At 43.0% G+C, this 20,000-nt stretch overlaps 1 protein-coding gene across 1 annotated transcript in view; it reads left to right on the forward strand.

Moving 5' to 3' along the window:
- The window catches only part of LOC142968267 (parkin coregulated gene protein-like), a 63,844-nt gene that overhangs the window by 28,559 nt on the left and 15,285 nt on the right, over positions 1-20,000 (forward strand). The window contains exon 6 of the mRNA XM_076108074.1: positions 16,106-16,136. Within this exon, the coding sequence (XP_075964189.1) occupies positions 16,106-16,136 (31 nt within the window). The remainder of the gene's footprint in view (positions 1-16,105; positions 16,137-20,000) is intronic.

Consider the following 20,000-nt stretch of genomic DNA (forward strand, 5'->3'; position numbering starts at 1 on the left):
AATGTCTTAGCAACCAATTAGATATAAACCAATGTATTGGAGGAAAAAAAAATAATAAAAAAGCATTAGTATTGACTTGTATAAGCGGAGGGAGGGTGTGAGCACATGAACATACACATCACTCCTAAAGAAGCTTTTTTTGACACATGAACTGTTAAGAGGAGAGTGAAGAGAGAGACGAGGTAAGTGATGAAGTGAAAGCGAGGAAAAAGTTTCAACCTGCTGTACACTATAGCGCATCAGTCAAAAAGTAACTTTGTGTGTGTGCGTGTGTGTGTGTGTGTACATGTACAAGTGTCTGAGAAATCAGACTTTCTAGCACCTCTGATAGTTCCACGGTTGTTGAAAACATTTTACAAGATCAAAGCGTTTAACACTCCCGAGGCCTGTGCACCAGCCAGCTGCCTCCCCATCCGTTTTTTCACAGACACACACACACACACACACACACACACACACATAGTCATACAAGCGCACACAGTTCATCCAGCCTTTCCACACATCTCCGAGGATTTTACAACGCTGAAGTTACCCAAACACTGCACCTGGAATGGACCGCCACCAGGTTCTGAGATAAGCCGAACGTAGTTGGAGCCCCTCAGCTCTCGCCTACTGAGCGGCAGCCACAGCAGCAGAGTGGTATCAGCTCGACCACAGCAGCCAAGGTCCCTCCCTATATCTCTCCTCCACTCACCCCCCCACCACCCCACCCCCCCCCCCAGGTGCTCTTTGACAGAAATAATTGAGGTAGGGAGGTGATGAGAGGTTAATGAAGCACTCCCAACACACGGCTGACCTTTCCCCAGCCCCTGCGCAAATCATCGCAGCACAGTTTTTGGGACATTTTTAAATGAAAGCCTTTAAATAATTTATCTAACTATAGTTCCCGGAAGGCCCTTCATTAGAAATTGGCCGTGACATTTCCCTCCTCCCCCCAGCCTCTCATACTTACCGCCTCACATCCAGTCCAAGAATATCACTGTTGATTTCTCCCGCCTTTGTCTCCTCTGCTGTCATCTCTGTCTCTGTCTCAGTGTCTCCCCCCTCTCTCTCTCTCTCTCTCTCCCTCTCTCTCTCTCTCTCTCTCTCTCGCTCTCTTTCTATACTCTCTCTGTCTGACATTAGCCGCATTAAAGATTAAAATCTCTGGTGTGTTCCACACGTGGCTATGAGATGACAGACAGGCGGCAGGACAGGAGACGGGATTTTGCCGCGGCGGAATGGAAATTGTGCTTATTTAATCTTTAAATGTGTTGCGGGCCGACTGAAATAGATTGCAGGAAGGAAACAACGAGAAACATGAAAACTGAGTAATCGTCTGCTCGGGTACTAAGCTGCACGTTGTGGCAACTAGCAAATCAACAAGTTCTTTCCTATTACCTGTGTCGTTTGAAATGCCACCATGGCGTGGTTGTATGATTGAGAATTGAGGATTGATAATAGCTTGCATCAGGAGAGACAGACAGACTCAACCGTTATGCCTCCTTGTTAGTTTACTTTACTGTATCTCCACAGGAGGCAGGATACACAATATTGACTTCTGTTTCATGCCTGCTTGATTGTGATGAAGACAGATTTGTACAGTATTAGACAGGCTTGTATTGGGAATGGGTTCAGGGAGGAAATCAAAGCCGTTCTATAACAAACCTCTGTGCTAACAGATGGACATATGAGTATGCCTGTATAGACATAAATCAAACACAACACAACAAAGTCGCCCCTCGGTCTGGTGCATAGGTGTGAGAGATAAAACAAACTAGATCAGACATGTTAAGGGAAGAGTGCTGTCACTTCACAAGGAAGGCAATTCATCAGGCCTATTTCACTGATGAAACAGAGGAAAATGAGACTCGACAACCGCTCGAGTTATACAATATTGATATGAGCGAAAAACGTTATCAGATACAATGCGTGAGGCACTGCAGAAACTCAGCCTTCCCAGGGGGAAGAGCAGCAGTAAGGCAATATCCACTCGTCTCAGACACTCTCATAACCTGAACGGCTTCTGTATAGCTGTAGGAAGTCTCCACAAAAAATCTGGCAACTCAGTTTAGCAGACGTCAAATATTTAACCTTTTCTGTTTGGTGGTCGACACACTCTTAGCACAATACAACCAAAGCAGAACCCCAAGCAAATGGACAAAACATATTCAACCAATTTGACAACCAAAACACAGTAATGCACTGCATATAGCAGCAGAAAATGTTGTATTAAAATGCACATTTATCAGTTTGACAACATGCACGTTGCATTTGGAAATGCAAACACAGAACCGCTACCCTCCCCTGTTTTTGTGTTTGTCTGGCAAGAATAGGGTTTTTAGGGTACCATGGCAGGTGAAGACGCTGGTCATTTCAAACACATTACAGTCACCGGTTAGATGTGATGAAGCACTTGTTCATGGTACTCTGCTTGTTGGGTCTATTCAACAGCTCTGTACATAGTGCTTCAATTTTAAATCGGTGAACTTCTCATCAGAACGCCTCTAATTGAATCTGACAAGTGGTGAATTGACTAAACTCATTTTGCAGACTTTGCTTCTATCTTCCATGCTTTGATATTAGAGGTTTGCTGCAGAATCCAAAATACCCGTCGCTACCATACACTTTTTTTGTCTAACTTCAATTTCATCCAGTAATTATGCTTTTACATTGCACTTGTGTCTGTAATTCACTTGCCATGAAGTTATTATATACCATGTGGCATCAGCGCGATGAATCTTTTTTTACATGTATTATTATCCTCTTCATTAGTGAGGGAGTTTTCTTTCGCTCCCTTAATAAATCTGTTTCTTCTCTGCTGCTGTATCAGGAGTTCTTTTTATTACCTAAGGAACAAGCACAGATTTATGCCTCTGTCCGGGACCGAGGCAGACGTGGTTTACAGTGTGCGTTGTGAGGGATCAGTTGTGTGCAGGATCAGTTTTCAGGACGACAGGGAGGACTAACAGGAGAGGAGAGGAGGATTGTCTGGTTGTCTTTTACCTTGTGCTGTGGTGGATGCAGGCAGATATAATTGGGAAGGACTGCTTCATTAACTCTCAGGGTCCATGGCCAGGGTCTGTCTGTGGCTGTCTGTGTCGCTCACCTTGGAAGACTGCTGCTCCGGCTCTTTTTCTCTTTCTCTGGCCCTCAGTTTATGTCTGGTCCTTTCTGCTGCTTTATTGTCGGCTTAAGCCTGTATTTGTATTGAAACCAGGGGAAGCCATGGGAGATTCACTGACTGATGTGTGCATTGCACCTAAATAAAGATGGATGAGCTAATTATCTACCTATGGAAGGCCTTTAGAAGAAATAAGGCTCTGACTTACTGACATTTTATTTTGACAACTTTACAAACAACAGTGTAGTTTCAAATAATAATACAAAAAAGTTACAGAATAAAGGCAGGTTAACCGGCACATTTAGACCTATTTATGCGCATTAACTGTAAAAATGAAGTGTGTTTGTATCCATATATTACTAAATCACGATGCCTTGGTGTTAATTTTTTTGTAACAAATCCTAGTTCAAATTTTCACCTCACAAAGTGTAATATTCCCTGTGGCTGTACGATTCTATTTTGACTATATCCTGTGTCATGTGCCTGGTGATGTGCTTTTCTTGTTTCAGTGGGTTACGCTATATTTAAGACAGAGCAAAGGGCAAAATGCACTATTACTTGCTGCCTCGACCACACATTTGTTCACAGCTCCAACCCGTTCTCATTCCTAGGTGGTACAATGCCCACGTTTTGTCAAACCAGCTGCCGTCTCAATAGACACGTGCCTTGTGTCAGTGATAAACACATGACTGCTCTCTGTGTCTTTAAGTCTACCCACAAAGAAATGATGCCCATGAGTTTGGCTGTCACTGGGAGACACGCTTTGTTCTTGAGTTCAGAGGTCTGACACCACGGCAGCTGTCTGCCTCATTTGCCATCGACACATTTCTTAACTGACTAGCGTATAAAACATAAATGAAGCAAATTAATAATCATCAGCTACAGTATAATTGTGCCGTAGGATGTTTGTCTCCGAGTGATAGTGTGCATACTTCTACCAGTAAGACTGCAGCAGTACATACAGTTAAAGTAAATGTTACCTGTGTTCTTTGTATTTTCTGTTTATATCAAATAAAGTAGGTTTATGGATTGACATAATTTAGGGTGTGTAATATAATACATAGGACATCATGCATTCAGTAATTGCCCACAGTGCGTTCAGACGCCAAAGGGTACTTTTCACGTGACTATTGAGACGCTGTGGGTTTGACAAAACGTTGGTGTTGGACGATCTGGGAAAGGGAATGGGTTGACAGTACTGTTTCCGAGATCTTGGCATTTTGAGCGTAGGAGTTTCTGCCTTCCATTTTTCACCCACAAGCGTACACACAACCAGAAGTATCACAGTAATGTAAGTAATTGGATGTTAAACAGCCTGGAATAAAACAGATGGATGGCAGCGTTACAGCAGCGAACACAGGAAATGGACTTAGCCCAGCCCCTCACCCCTGCTGTTCTCCCATAATCTTTTAGTGTCCTCGGTTCTCCCACCATAACACACTGACGTACAATTACAGACTTTATGCACACCCTTAAAGTCCAACTGAAATCACATGTAGTCATCTCTTTTTGTTGTTAAAAATAATGTGAAGGTTTTTTTTTTTTTATTGTTAGAAAGAAATAAAAAAAGGTCTTCAAAGAAATAAATGCTTCTTATCGCCTCAGCCGGCTTGAGGGGTGTGTTAGCGACTGCCAGAGTGCCAGTGTTGCAGTGTTAGGGAATGAGAGAAAATATAACTTGTTGTTTCTGATATTGAAGAGTGACACCGGAACACACCAGAGCAGCGTCAAAATACGGCATTCGGTGAGCTGCCGTGTAATGTCTATGGAAAGCTGTGCTCCGAGCTCAAGCTGCAACCGTTTTCATTCATTTGATTAGACTCCAGGCAACCGCGCCGACCATCGTGCAACACACTTCATTCAAACTCATGAGAAACAAAAACAAACTCATCATAACCATCTTTGTTAGTCTTTCCACTGCTCCAACAATCACCAACTCTGGATTGAGAGTTTCAAAGAGAGACTAATTGGTAACAGAAACCCAAAAAGTAACCACTGTAACGCTTTCACTGTTCACTAACGGTGCATCTGGTGCCGACCAGCATGTTGGTTAAACTTGACACACCGGGAAAAAAACCGAAAATAAATAGTCATACTGGCAAAGGGAAAGGAGCTTATTGCCCATTTTTAGTGGGTTTTCCTGTGTTTAAAAACCCCACTTATAGACGCAAATCTTTGTGGAAAAAGTGGTATAACTTCACCATGATTTACATGCTGTTTCATGTGCTGCAGCTAAGCAGCTGATATTAGCAAACTGACGTTAGCGGTACACTTTTCCTTGCTAAGCTAAGGTGCAGGACAAAACGTGTGTTGATGTTTGTGAATTAGATAAAAAGGCGAGTTTAGCAGGGAAGCTAACGTTGGTTGTCTGCTCTCTGGCTCAACGTGACCGTCTGCTCTGTCTATACATCAAACCAGCACGTACGGGTACTACGCAAAACGTTAAGGCCGATTATCCTATTATAGATGTCAATGCAACTTTCCGTGTGTTTGGATTGTAATCTTGACGAGTTTGTCTGCATTTATTTCTTGTCGACATGTCGAATCATTATTTGTCAACCTGGCATGATCCTTAATAAGTTAAGGTTGGTCACCGTCATACCCCTTCTGTCTTCCCCGTCCAAGTGGATAAATGACACAACTCTGACGTCACGGCTTTTTATGCAAGATTTTTATTGGCTGTATCGAAGTAACATCTTCACCTGTAAACAGACACAGAAGCGGTATTCTGTCGAATTAATGCAAAATGATGTAGCGCCATCACGAAAATCATAATTTTTCCTTGATTTCTTCCTCAAAGGAGAACACAGGATAATTGATTTAAAGAGCAGATATGTATGCTATAGCAGACAAAAAAATAAATAAATTAAATTTCACCATTGATCTCATCTATGTCCACAGAGTGCATTCAGCCGTCTACATTCTTTTACAGAAGGCCGGCATCGTATCATATTTTGTCACATACGATTAGAATGCCGACCGGGAGAACATTTGTTTTTCTTTATATTTGTGCGCGTATGTGTGTATATGCACATGTTTGTTAATTTGTCTCTGTCTGCCATCCTCTCTCCAGATAACATACCCCCCCCCCCCCCCCTCCAGCTACTTGTTTATTCAGCACAATGACAGCCTTACATATTACTGCTGTTGGCTTTTTTGTTGTTGTTGCCACTCACATTAATCATTTTGCTGTTTTGTTAACTGACTGATGTAAAGTGGGCTAATCCCTTTATGAGAGGAGAGGGCGAGGCTGAATTTGTCAGCGAGTGTTCGCTAATGAATCGAGCTTGTATCATCGGTATGCACAATGTGTTATTGTGTAATGTGCATGCGTGCGCGTGTGTGTGTTTTGTCTTGGAGGTAGCGGGGCTAATTTCCACCCTGCTAGGGTCCTAGAGGACTAAGCTGCTTTTGACCTGATAAGCTCATTACAATTCCACACTAATTACAACAGGCCCTGTTTGGCTGTCACCAGATGAGAACAACAGGTCCCAACCACATCAGCCTACCTAAGAGAGAGAGAGAGAGAGAGTGAAGTAAGGGAATAGAGGAGCGGATGGATAGATGCTTGTGAGGAAGAGAAAGAGAGAACACGAGTGTGTAAGAAGAAAAGGGACAGTGAAGGAGATGGAACAGATGGAGGGTGAAAGCAGTATGGATGGAAAGACGATTAAGAAAGTCATTATGATCGGTACCATGAGATGTAGGAATTACAAATAGAAAGTCCTGCAACTTTGATGCAGAGAAAGCGAGACGATGACAAGAGAAAGAGGGAGAGACGGAGGCGAGAGGGAACGAGAGATTGTAAATTAGCCGGGCCGCCGCAGAGCGTTTTCTCTGACTTGTCGAGGCTAAACTGAGGGCAGCAGGGAGTGGGGCCCGATATGTCAGAATCTCCTTGGCAACCAATCCTTCAGCCGCCCACACACACACACACACACACACACACACACACACACACACACACACTCCACAAGCAGCACCCTGTTGAGGCTGGGCAGTATGTTGTTTGCATCCCAGCCCAGATTAAATCTAAAGCAGGGCCCAGCATATTTATAACAGGGTATCTCTGCCTGTTTCACATGTTGAAAACCAGACCAGCTCTCTTTTTACACTTTCCCGTTCGTATTTTTTTTTCCCTCCCCCCTTACATCCTCCAATTCCCTCCATCCCCCTCCTCTCTTTCTGTCTGTCTCCCTCTCCCTTTCATATGTGCCCTTTTTGTTTCTCTGTGTTTTTCTCTGGTAACTCTGGCTGCACTGCCCGCAGTCAAAAGGATCACTTGTTTCCATTCGGTGCATATGTGCTGTGTCTATTGTGTATTTGTGTGTGGGTGTGTGCACTTGCATTTGTACAAATATGTGCATTAACATGTGTGTGTGTTTGTGTGTGTGTGTGTGAGCGTGGGCTGTGCTTTCTGCGGGGCAAAAGCACTCACAGGGGACCCGTCTGCCTCGACCTCTATTATTCCCTTCCATTTGTTGTTTCCTCTGACACTGCCGCAGAATGTAAAAGGGAATTATTAGAGTATGTCGATTTGTTCTCTATGTCAATATGAAGCATCCCTTTAATCCCACCCTAGTGCCACAGTCTGTCATTCAGTCACTCTGCTCTGCTCTAGTCCAAAGCCACTCGAGACAGGGGCCTCACTCACTAACCAGGCTTTTCTAAGAGACAGCAAGCAACCCCCAAGGCCACAGCCTGTGTGTGTGTGTGTGTGTGTGTGCGCGACGCGGGCAAGATTGTTTCTGTGTGCTTGTATATGTTTGTTTATCCTCGAGTGAATGTGTCTTCTTTTCATTGAGACCTGACACACGTGTATGTGTGTGTTTTGTATTTGATGTCTAGCTCACTCCAGGGTAGTGTCTGTGCTGCCCCTGGATAGCAGCTGGTGGGTGGGCAGAGCAGAGCAGAGCAGAGCAGAGATGAGTGGGTTAGCCCCTGGCACAGATCTGCACCTTGGGACCAGTATAGCTGCTGGCGCCAGCCATCTTTGGCACCAACTCGTCCCCGGCCGGTCCTCCAAAGGCTGAGCCCCTCAGGAGAAGTCTGATTGCAGATGTCCACAGTTTCCATTTATGTGGCAAAACTGTTAAGATATCATTTGTGTGTTTTTGTGCGTGAGGAGGTTTGTGTATATGCGTCGCACCACGTGACGAGCAGTTTGTCCTTGGAAGCTGAGGCCGCGTAACCCTGGCAGGAGAGGATGGGGACGGTTGCCTCTACTGGGATGACACTTAATTGGACTCCTGTCAGCTTTCGGCTGTCTTTCACTCTACTCACCTCCCTCCCTCTCTGCTGCAGTGTCTATCTCTCTCTCTCTCTCTCTCTCTCTCTCTCTCTTCCTATGCTCATCTACATTTGTTCCTCCTCAGCCTCCACGTCTTCCACAGTGAAACGCTCTTTGGCCCCACCTACTTCAAGCTCCCCCAGGTTTCTGTCTCTCTATGTCTCTCTCCCTCTCTATCCGCCCCTCATACTCATCCCTCTTTCTTAATTTGAGAAACAGCAGAGGGATCGATTGGTGGTCGCATCCTCTCATCTCCCCGCCCTCCTCAAATGTATTATTCTCTCAAACACTCACACACTGATGGTCCCCCGGAGGGTCGGGTTGTGCAGTTACTAACACGCGCACACACACACACACACACACACACACACATGCTCACATATACGTGACATATATGTCAGATGTTGACGCATAGTCACATCCCTGTACAAGAACACACAACCGAGGGGCCCACAGACACACCGTAACATGCACAGTGACAACTCATACATTATGGATATGCACAGACGAGAGCAAGATGTATTCACACGTGCACATTCATTTAAGCAAACTCAGACACTCTCGTTCACAAGAATCAGAATGGGCTGGGGGATTGTGGTCTGACTCAGCATTTCACATGCACTGGTAACATTTCAGCTCTGTCTTCATCAGCTGTGATGGCATATTTAGCAGAGAGCATTATATTAGTCATACGGAGCGATACGGACAGAGCTGCTCTTACTGTAAATGAAAGTGTTGTGTCTCTCAAAAAGGAGAACTTTTCAGGAATTTGTTCACTCTGGTGATAGAAATAAGAGATTCGTAAAGGTGGCGTGATTTCATACAGAGTAGTTGGAAAGATGTGAGTGGATGAGGGTCGGATAGGCGGCACAAATTGAAGCAAAGATTCGTCCATGCAAGTTGAATTGATATCGAGCACAAATTCCTCGCTTATTCCAACCTGTGTGACTTCAATCCATGAATGTCAGAAAGAAAAATGAGAGCGTGTGCTGTAAATTTGTTTCAGTTTCCACCGGGAATGAGGGGGACATGTCCCCGACACTTTTCAAAGTCCTTTTTTGTCCTCCTCCCTTTTATGGTTTTAGGTTTTAGGTTTTAGGTTTACTAAAGTCTCTCTGAACAGCATCCTTTTACTCTCTTGTCAGTTTTTATTACAATCAAAGCAGTAAGCTTAATGAGCAGCCATGAATACGTTGTGTATTTTTTCCCTGGTTTTCGCCTCTAAGGCAAAACACAGGCTGTTCCTCCTCATTGATAAAGGTTGTCAGGGTTGAATGCAGCCTGAAAGGAATACCTGCAGACAGTATTTAAACTTGACTAATTTGGATAAAAAGAAAGAAAAACAAAAACTGTATTGACAGTTGATATTCTCCTTAACATATACTTGAATTGAAAAATCTAAAGATAAGAGCTCTTTGTAAAGATGCACAAATGTTATCAGTTGTATACAGAAAGTATAAGGATGCTAACAATGATTTTAAGAAGGGTTGGAGCATTAACACTGACATAACATTTCTATATTTTGCTACACTACCAATATGAAAAGCTCAACAACAAATGTTATCATAACTTGGTAGTTGCTAGGTAAATTTAAACATATACTGTATATATATATATATATAGTTAGAGATACACAGAAACATCTGTAAGCATAGATCTCAAAAATACTTCAGTAAAAATAAAAAAGGGAAAAATTCACTTTGCATTCATTCTTAATACGCTGTAAAACCTTTGAACCTCTTCTTCTTAGTTGCTTAACTTTAGTTATGTTGGAGGTGAATGTTCTTGCACCGTCGCACTTGCGGAAAATCACCCCGGATAAATGAGCTAAATTCTGGAATTTGAATCTATTTTACTAGAATTTGATACTAGATCATGTTTTCAAGGGTAAGAGCCCCTACAACGTGATGGTTTTGAATGAAAAAGCTTCAGAGATACAAAAGGAAAAATTTGAAGTGAGGAGGTTCTCCTTTCACCGCAGGGCTACAGTCCACATTCATACCTTTGACTGTCTGACTGCCGGTCTGAACCTCAGTCCTCCCTATTGACTCCTTACTGTGTTATTTTACACTCTGGCTTTGGGAGTGAGCAGAGTGATTTGTTTGACGAGATAATTAAGAAAGCGTTTCTCGCCTACGTGAGGCTGCAGCCCCCCCCCCCCCGAATCTGGCAGAGCGCTGTCGTCCTCTCTCCCTCCTATTTATGACTCAGACCGCAACTTCCAATTTACACACCGCCACAAATCACCCGCACTAACTTGTTGTAAGAAGGTTTGATGCCGTGTGCTTGGCTATTAGGCTGATGCAGAGAGAGTGCAGGTAGGTTTGCTTGATGCTGAGGAATTAGCCTTCAAAAGATTGGCAGATGATACTGAAAGCTGAAGCCAGATGGGTAGGAGGACACAGTTGTATGATTTTGATGTCAGTACTGAGAAAAGACTATTCTGTCATATTGTGCCACGGCGTTTTCTCTATTATTATTTTTTGTCCATCTGTAATAGAAAGCAGAGCCAAATCACATTGATGAGTCCAGGGCCATCCCCCCCTTGGAAGAAAATGAAGTCTGAAATTGCCGCTTTATGACGGACTTAAGATGTTTCATTAGCTGTTTAAATTGCTCCAGCCAAGTAATTTACCTCACATCTAACATTGACCGTCTTGACTTCACTTTAAGTCTAGATCCCGATCGACACCTTTCATCAGCTTAAGTCTCCCTCAGATGTCGGCTTCTCAGATGTTTCGGTCTGATTGAGGAACTAAGGTGAATTGAAGATGACAGGGAAACATTCCGCCTGTGTTGTGTTTGAGCTCTGCCACTTGACACATGCACAATTCAACCATGCTGTAGTATTTCACCTGCCTGGTAATTAAAGGACACTAGTTTCAGTGAAAGCTGGCCATGTATGCTCAACTAGCCAGAGGCAAGATTAGCAACTAAAGTAATATAGCAAAGCTGATGTTTTTCAAAAGGCTACATAATTAGCCACGCTGTTCAGCCTATAATGTGGTTTGTAGTTTATGAAGTAATCATATAATAATTGTAATCGCATTCGTGCACAAACATCTTATCGTAAAACATCATTAAAGGACGGGACATAAAAGCAACATAAAAGAAGTTGAATAAAATAATGATTGGTGGACTCGTGCATAAAGAAGCATGTAAAAAGGGATTTCAGAAGATTATGATTATTTTTGCCAAATTGCACCAATTAAAGTGCGTGGCCGAAGATCACAAAGACTCAGCCACCTTGAGTTTTTTAGACTCTTAGCTGGGTCTTGCTTGTAAATAGCAAATCAGCGTCCTCCTAACAAAGAGAAGCAGAGATTGGATTTTTCATCTCTGTCTTTCATTTTTCAGATATCGGTTCTCAAAAAGTGAGGACATGCTTTGTTTATTCAAAGCTACCTTTTGAAAAGTAGCAAGATGTGAAGGAGTGATTTGTTTGATCGCAGTTCACACACACACACACACACACACACACACACACACACACACACACACACACTCTGCGCAACAAAAGCCCATACCACACAGTGCCCAAGGATGGCAGGCGTTCACTTTTAAAAGACTGTTATGGAGAGCCCCATTACAGTGCAGAAGGTTTCAACCTCAATTATATGGAGAATATATAGTAGTCAAGCTGCTAATGAAAATGGAGGAGAGTGTCTACTCTAGCAAACAGCTTTCCATGAAAGATGGGGGAAGTAATCTATTCTCTCTACGAGGAGCAGTACTTTTTCCCCTCTGATTGCCGCAGCTTTAATGAAGAGCTTACATACCTGAGGGGACTGATTGAGGAGCAAAGCATCGTGCAACATATTGGACGTGGCTCTAAAATGGAAGTCGGCGAAGCAAATCTTTACGTTGTGTGTGTGTGTGTCTACCCGTGTGTGCTTTGCTAAAACCTATTGTTCATGCCTCCTTCGTGTGCGCTCTGTACACGGTGGAGGTGTGAGCTCCTGCCAACAAGCTTATACCCGAACACTGATGCTCACTTGGAAAAGAAACGGACACGCTAGATATGCAAGCGGATGCAAACGCGGTGGAACACGGGAAGGTGAAAACATAGATTCACGCATGGATGCCTTTGTGTCTTGACACCTGTGTGTGTGTGTGTGTGTGTGTGTGTGTGTGTGTGTGTGTGTGTTGATGTGTGGGCAGCCAAGCGGAACCAAGGGCACACGTCATGAGCAAATACTTGTCAACATTTTGATGTCCTCTATGTCACTCCGTCAAACTCTTTAGGCCCGTAGAACATGAAAGAAGATCACCTTTTTGTTTAACTAAAAACAAGCTGTTGTCGAATCTAGTCCTCATCCAGACCTACCTCACATTGCACATTTGTACTGCTTTTTATGCTGACAAGCATTTTTAGGCTATAGAGAATGACACCAGTGTCTGAAAATAACGCTTAAGTCGGGGTAGTATGTCTTTGGTGGATATATCAGGGCCATCTGTGGCACTACATCTGGCCGATACGTCATGTAGACATAATGCATATACACGTCTGGGGTGGATTTGGCTTAAAAGTGGGTGGAAAAAATAAAACGGTATAACAATCCAACACTTAACAGATTCAAACCAGAGGTTGTAATATAAATAGAATAAAATGCCTTTGAGCATTTCAGTTGGTTGTCGACGTATATTGACAAAGGGATAAGCAGTAAACTGGCACCACGGAGCACTTAAGTGCGAACAGAATGCCGTGTTGTAATTTTAATTTGCTCCAGTTGTACGTCACACTGTTGTTGTAAACTTGGCACACTTAAAATGAGTACTCATTGTTTGATGAGCTAATTGCTTTTGTACAATATAATACATTTAAGAATTGGCAAGGTAACGGATTTATATGAAAAATGCATTCTGATCTTAGTAGGTTAAACATATTCATAGCAGCTGGTGGGTTTATATATTTCATTGTTTACCAGCCCCTTGGAAGGTGAAACAAACCCTAATCTTGGACACTAAGTAAGAGTTCCTGCAGACAATGTGCAATCAGTGTTGTTTACACTGCAGCTTTCCTGCAATCGAATCCAATCAAGAGAAGTGCGCCTGCATGCCTGTTTTACCTGTGGTCAAAAGAACAGCTTGTCTTGTTAATCATTTATCATAAATATTGGTCTTGGTAATATCGACGGACGCGGGGAAAAATTCTGTCTAGACTAACGTCTTGCGCCAAACTCAAGCACTGTTCAGAATAAAGAGAAAGAGAACTCCAGTAACTCAGGGCCGGGCTGTGAAAGATCACGCCCGGGTTAATACATCAAGCCAGAGGGAGAGAAAGACAAAGAGAGAGACAGGAAATGGGAGAAATAAGATTTCATTTAAGAGCGTGTGCCGCTGCCTCGGAGACAGTGCAGTGATGTGAGTCTGACCTCTGAAAGGGAAAGCAGCAGCAGGGGTCACTGAGGTTGATCCAATTCTGGGCAGTCAGTGCCGACACTCTGATTAAGAGGTGACGAAGAGGGCGGGCCGACCATCATCTCCGCAGGCGGATTCTCTCCAGGCTGCATGTGTGGCGGGAGAGACGAGGAACAGGGAAAGTTCAAGCACCATAGCTGGGCAGATCATTAGTGAAGGCACTAAGATTAATCTAAAGGTATCACCATGGTACTTACATATATTGTTATCTTTTTGAATATTTTCCCTTTTAGATTAAACATCCTATCGGTGTGATCCAGGGGGGTCTAAATACAGTAAGGGACTAAGCAAACATAATCAAGTTGATCAGGCTAAACTCTGCCAGAATATATATTTTTATATGCATAACAAAAAGGTTACCTCCTGTATTGTTTCCCATAACTCTACTGAAACTATAGATACACATTTATGTAAATTATGCCTCAGGGTTGATCTCTTGTGCGTTGACAGGTGACAAGCAGGGCCATAGAACGTTTTAAGGTGCGGTAGCTTATGGTAACTAATTGTGGCTAATATTAGCAAGCTTTGCATAAATATTGTATTTTACTGTCACACTATTCTGTTTGTGACTGACTATTCTCTGTTTGTGCTACAGTCACACTGTGTTTCGCAGATAAACTTGTCAGCGGTTTTATTGCAACAGTAAAACAAGAAGAAGTAAACACATCGTGCCTCACCAAGAGACACGAGTCACGTTTGTTGTTTACTTCTAGTGGTCCCACTCTAGCTGCTTTCTGTCTGGTCTTCTAATGATGATGTTTAAAAGCAACAGACAAAATGAGAATCTTGGGAAATGAGGGGAAATGCAGTGTTTGGTGTCATTTTCTTTGAAGAATTGGGGGTAGTGATTGATTTGATTGTAGCCAGACCTCTACCCATGTTGTCTGTGTGTTTCTACGAGTTACTAACAGCTCTTTATTAAATACAGCATTAAAATGAACATAATTAAAATGCAAGACTGCAAACAAGGAGAAGAGAGATATCGTTAGAGGGTAATAAGAGAGGAAAAAAAGAGACGACATCAGTGTCCCTCTGTTCCAGCACAGAAACAAGAAAAACACTGAGGTCAGAGGAAGTGCATTCGGTGTTTCCTCCCAGCCAGTGAGCCAGCCATCGGCATGTGTCAGCATGTGTGTGTGTGTGTGTGTGTTTGTTTGTGCGTGGATGAAGCGGTGGGGGTTTAGATGGCATGGAGGTGGTGGCGGTAGGGAGTTCCCCCGCTGAGCCAAAAGCTGGGCGACTGCTCATCTCTAATGAGGCCTGTCTCAGCAGCCTTTCCCCACCCTGGGTGCCCACACCGCTCTTCCTACCTGTATGTCTGCCAGCCGGCCCAAGCTCAAAGTACACACACACACAGATAAAGTTTTACTATGTTTTTGAATCAGACTGTAGATCTGTCCTTTGTTGCTGAAGATACAGACACGGGTAGGAGACAGACGTGAAACTACAATGAGGCACAAATGGGCAGAGTGGAAGCCATAACACACAAAGATGGAGGGGAGGCCTGCAGAGAGATGTGAGACAGTGCGTTAATCCACGCGGCGTAGCATTTCCTCCGTGGATCTGTGCGCGTTTGAACTTTTCAAGGGGGAGGATGGCGAGGAGCGATCGGCCACTCTGTAAATGTCAGTGGATCTGCGCAGCCAGACAGCTACGCGCCGTCGCCTGCCACTCATGTTGTCTCTGTCTGGGTGCTGTTTTTATTTTTTTCTCCTCTCCTTCCCCATCCTCCGTCTCCTGCCCTCTCCCGCACTTTTATTATTGTTTTTTACCTCTGCCTCGCCATCGCCTGCAGGAAAATAGCAGATCCTGTAATAGACACGGCTGTTTTTTTGTTTCCAGTGTTTCCCTCTCGCTCCCCTCCCTTTCTCTGAATCTCCTTTGCATCCAAATCCACCTCGGCAGCGACCTCTCTGTCTCACATTACTCAGTTTTATAGACAATATAGGATTCTGTCAACCCTTTATTTCTTCCTAATTTATTAGCCTACCTATATTTTGCTCTCCTGTTAATTCGATTTTTTTTTCTTGTTGTTTTATTTCATTCTTTAAAACCATCTGCAATTTCCTTGGAAAATACCAACGGAGGGTTCCTTCATTTAATTTGTACGGAAATTAATTTGTCAATGTGAGAAATTGGATACATGCTAATCTAGTTAAGCCAGCGCTTGTGCTCTCTTTATAGCATTCAGGAATACTTGAGTAAAAAGGCAGCGACAGACGACAGGCAGAGTAAGAATTCAAAGACAAATGAAAAGGAAAATACAGCTGTTGGAGACAAAAGAAACACAGGAAGCGATAAAGACAGGTAAAGAGAGGAAGAGTATTAAAATCAAAATGCCGAGAGGCGTGGTCATAAAATGGCTGCCTTTATTGAGCAGGGCACAGTAGGCCAGTTGCTGCCTGCAGGCCTTTTCTAGTCCATCCACTTGTACTGCACTGCATCTCTCTCTCTGTCTTTGTCATCAGTTCATTCCAATGCAGCTTTATCAACGTTGTTATTTAACTTAAAAATAAAATAAAAACATTCTGCCAGAGCACATACAAGGGCAATGCAAATGTAATTTGTAAATGTATTCACAGAACACACACATTTTTGTGTACTTTTCACGAGTTTCTGTATTTTAATAGTGGTATTTTCGTCTGACTCACAATAACATATGGGTGAAATGTTCAGATGTTTGTATTCTTTGTTCACATGTCCACATACTTTTGTCCATTTAGGGTAGATTGAATGAAACAAGTAGTTGTTGATTAAAAAAAAGTATGAAGTCAGATGTGCATTGCAGCATCTATAAAAAACAGAAAGAAGAAGGGAAAGAAGAGAAGAAAAATAAGAAGCATTTTGTCCCTCTCCTCAGCCCCGTCCCTCCTGGCCATCTCCTCTCTGGACTCAGGCAGACTGGCTGTTGTGTGTTTGTCGGAGATATGGACTTGGATGCTCGCTGAGCGACCGCCCACTCCACACATTCCTCTGTAGTCCGCCCGCTCCTCTTGGACGTTGAACAAATTGATTTGGGGCGTTGATTATTCAAGGGGCATATTTCTCTTAACTTTTGGACTTGCTCCTCGCTACCTCCCACTCTTACCGTGCGTCTGCCTCTCTCTAACTCACACCCGTAACCAGCTGCCGCTCTGCAGGATACAGCTGAAGTTCAAGGCTCTGTCTGAAGTCTGATTGCACTGTAGCAGATCAGCGGTGTAACCTTTCTCCTCAGGGAGCCCCACAAAGTGCCCGGAACACGGCTGAGAGTCAGAGATATGGAGACAGAGTGGATCCATAGGTAACAGAATCGCTATCTTTGCTTGGAATAGAGACACACATTCATATCAGGCTGTCACATTGCAGTGGATGAACTTTCTGAGGATTTTTCATATTTATGTTTTATCTGTTGTTTTTCAGTACAGTGTGTTATGGCACTAAAGACACAAATTCTTGCAGCGACATATTACACTTGTGTGTTACTTTGCATAAATATGTTAACTTTTCTAGGAATTTAATTATTTGTTCCACTCCCATATAGATTAAAAGGAATCGCTAAAGGGAATGAAACCCATGACTGCATAAAATCTATATATGTATAGTAATAATGAATATTCAAGAAATATTGGACACCAAACAATAAAGCATTCATCACAGGGACATGAGCTGAGGCACGGCTGCAGGCACACTCCCGCTTGTTATTAATATAAATGATCCTCACCGCAAATGACCAATCGACTCTACTCCGTCCCCCTCTCCTGGGCATGGAAGTCAAATCATTTTCCCCTGAAGATTAGTATGCTTTAAAAAATGTGATAATCTCAATAAAAGACCAAATTCTGGGATCATAACCCACAAGGGATTGATTTACAATGTACCATGAAATGTTAAGTTCAAGGTAAAGCTTTTCGAAGAACTGGAAAGATTATTTTTTTTTTCCTGATTAATTGTTTAATCTATAAAAGGTCAGAAAATAGTGAGAAATATGTATTGGCATGTCCGAGGTGATGTCATCCAATTGTTTGTTTTGTTCGAAGAAAATCCTATTAAATTTGCACCGCCATGAAACAGAGGAAAAGCAGGAAATCCTCACATTTATTAAGAAGCTGGAATGAGAAATTGTTTGGCATTTTTGCTTCATAAACGACTTGTCAATTATCAAAATAGTTGCTGATTTATTTTCTTTGACTAATTTCAGCTTCTCGTTGAAATATTGAAATACTCTGAGTGGAAAGACAAATAACTGCCTTGACACAACAAATCACAGGCAGCTCCAACTTTCAAATCAATAGTTGAACCACAGAGTGCCATTTGAAGAAGATCACAAACGAAAGCCAGATTCTTCAAGATGACAGCTGAAAACATCCATTCTTCCAAATTGACTACCCATTCAGCTGAGACACGATATTTGCAGACTTCAATCCTCAATTGGATGCATAGAGTTGGTCAGTTTGTTTGGGATGGAATGAGGCTGGCAAAAATAAGCCATTACATTCTGAAACTGTTTAAAAAGCCACCAACAGACACTGCTACTCTCATCAAACGCCACAGAGCCAGATAGAGCAGTGGGAAAAGAAAGTGAGAGAAGAGAGACACTCCTGATTAATTAAATGCTCTCTCCTCCTCGTCCTCATAAGGCCAGGAGAATTTTGTGACTCCGTATGAAGGCTGAAGCACTATGTGCTCCGGCTCCGTCTAGTACACCCAGTCAAGGCATGAAACATAGATCAAGAGGAAAGTTTGAGCAAGGAGAGAGTGTGTATTATGAGAGCCTATGGTTGACTGCTCTGAAACCAGAGAAGAGCGAGGGGGAGAAATAGCTTTGGTGAGCTCACTAATGCGTCTGATGTATTTCTTCCCCTTGAATGTAATCCACAATGCACACGCACTTTATGTAACACAAAGGTACTTGTAGACATAAACAGTACACCTTGATGTTGAGAACAGAGAGGTGTAGCTGTTGCTTCCCATTGGACCCTCAGGCTCTCGGAGTGTGTTGGTTGGGTGTCTGCGCCGCTCACACCAATCCTCGTGTCTTTTATTGTTGTCCAGCACTGTGCTGTAATCAGGGAAGCCCAGCGGCAAAGTAATCTCAGTCTGATACTATGACCCACTAGCTACCTCCTCTGCTGCTCTTCTTTCGTGTTTCATCTCTCTTCCTCACTTCTTCCTCCTTCTCCTCCTCAGCATCCTCCAGGCGCTCTAATCTGCCTTCCCCCTCTGGCTCACCTTCCTCTCCTCCCTCCTCTAGCTCTCCTCTGGCACACTCTGTCACCGCATCACCAGCACCGGGCCTGTTTCTCAATTCATCATGGTTTCCTGGGACGAGAAGGTCTTTGTTGTGTTAGATGTACTATGTACTAAGTACTATGTACTAAGTGTGTGTGTGTGTGTGTGTGTGTGTGTGAGTGTGTGTGTGTCGGGTGTGCGGGTTGAGTATCCTTTTTTCATATGGTTTTGGTGCTCACCCTGTGGTGTATGTGGTTACCTGTGTGATGAATGTGATCATATGTGGACACATATATGTACTTTGAGTAGCGATGCCAGTTGCACCAGCAGTTCGCTGTAGTTCGTTAAACCGTTAGTGTTTATGTCTTTTTTTGTACTGCCGAAAAAGCTAATGTATTACAAAACACTATGCTAATGACTTAATATTACTGTAAATGACAGAATATCGTTGGTTACATTGGCATTATTTGACACACCCTAAAGCATACTGACTTATTGTCTATAGTACTCTAAATGGGACCATCATTTACCAAATGAATCATGTTGTATTGAAGAAGACTTGAAACTAGCGATTGAGACCACAAACCCATGTTTACAATGTTTACTGGGGACAATAAATCAAGTGAGAAGTAGGGGAATTTTCTCAGAGACTTCTATACAATCGGACTTCTTTTTGCAACCAGTGGAGTTGCCCCCTGCTGGCCATTAGAAAGAATGCAGGTTTGGGGCACTTCTGTATAGGCCTCACTTTTCAGACCCGGAGCTTGCCCCCTGGATGTTATTGAGCAATCGATTTAAACATTACTAAAGTCTTTAGTAATGGCGTAGCCTGATTGTGTAAATGTCTTTGAAACCTAGTTACTGAGAACTTAACAAGGACCTCACACGCAAACTCACCAGTGGAATTCTGAGTAGCTGCCTGAAATGAATCACAAATATAAACAAATGCATTGCTGTTTATATGAACAAACATTA

This window comes from Anarhichas minor, unplaced genomic scaffold (assembly GCF_050575085.1).
Source record: "Anarhichas minor isolate MPS153535 unplaced genomic scaffold, ASM5057508v1 ptg000040l, whole genome shotgun sequence".
Taxonomy (NCBI): domain Eukaryota; kingdom Metazoa; phylum Chordata; class Actinopteri; order Perciformes; family Anarhichadidae; genus Anarhichas; species Anarhichas minor.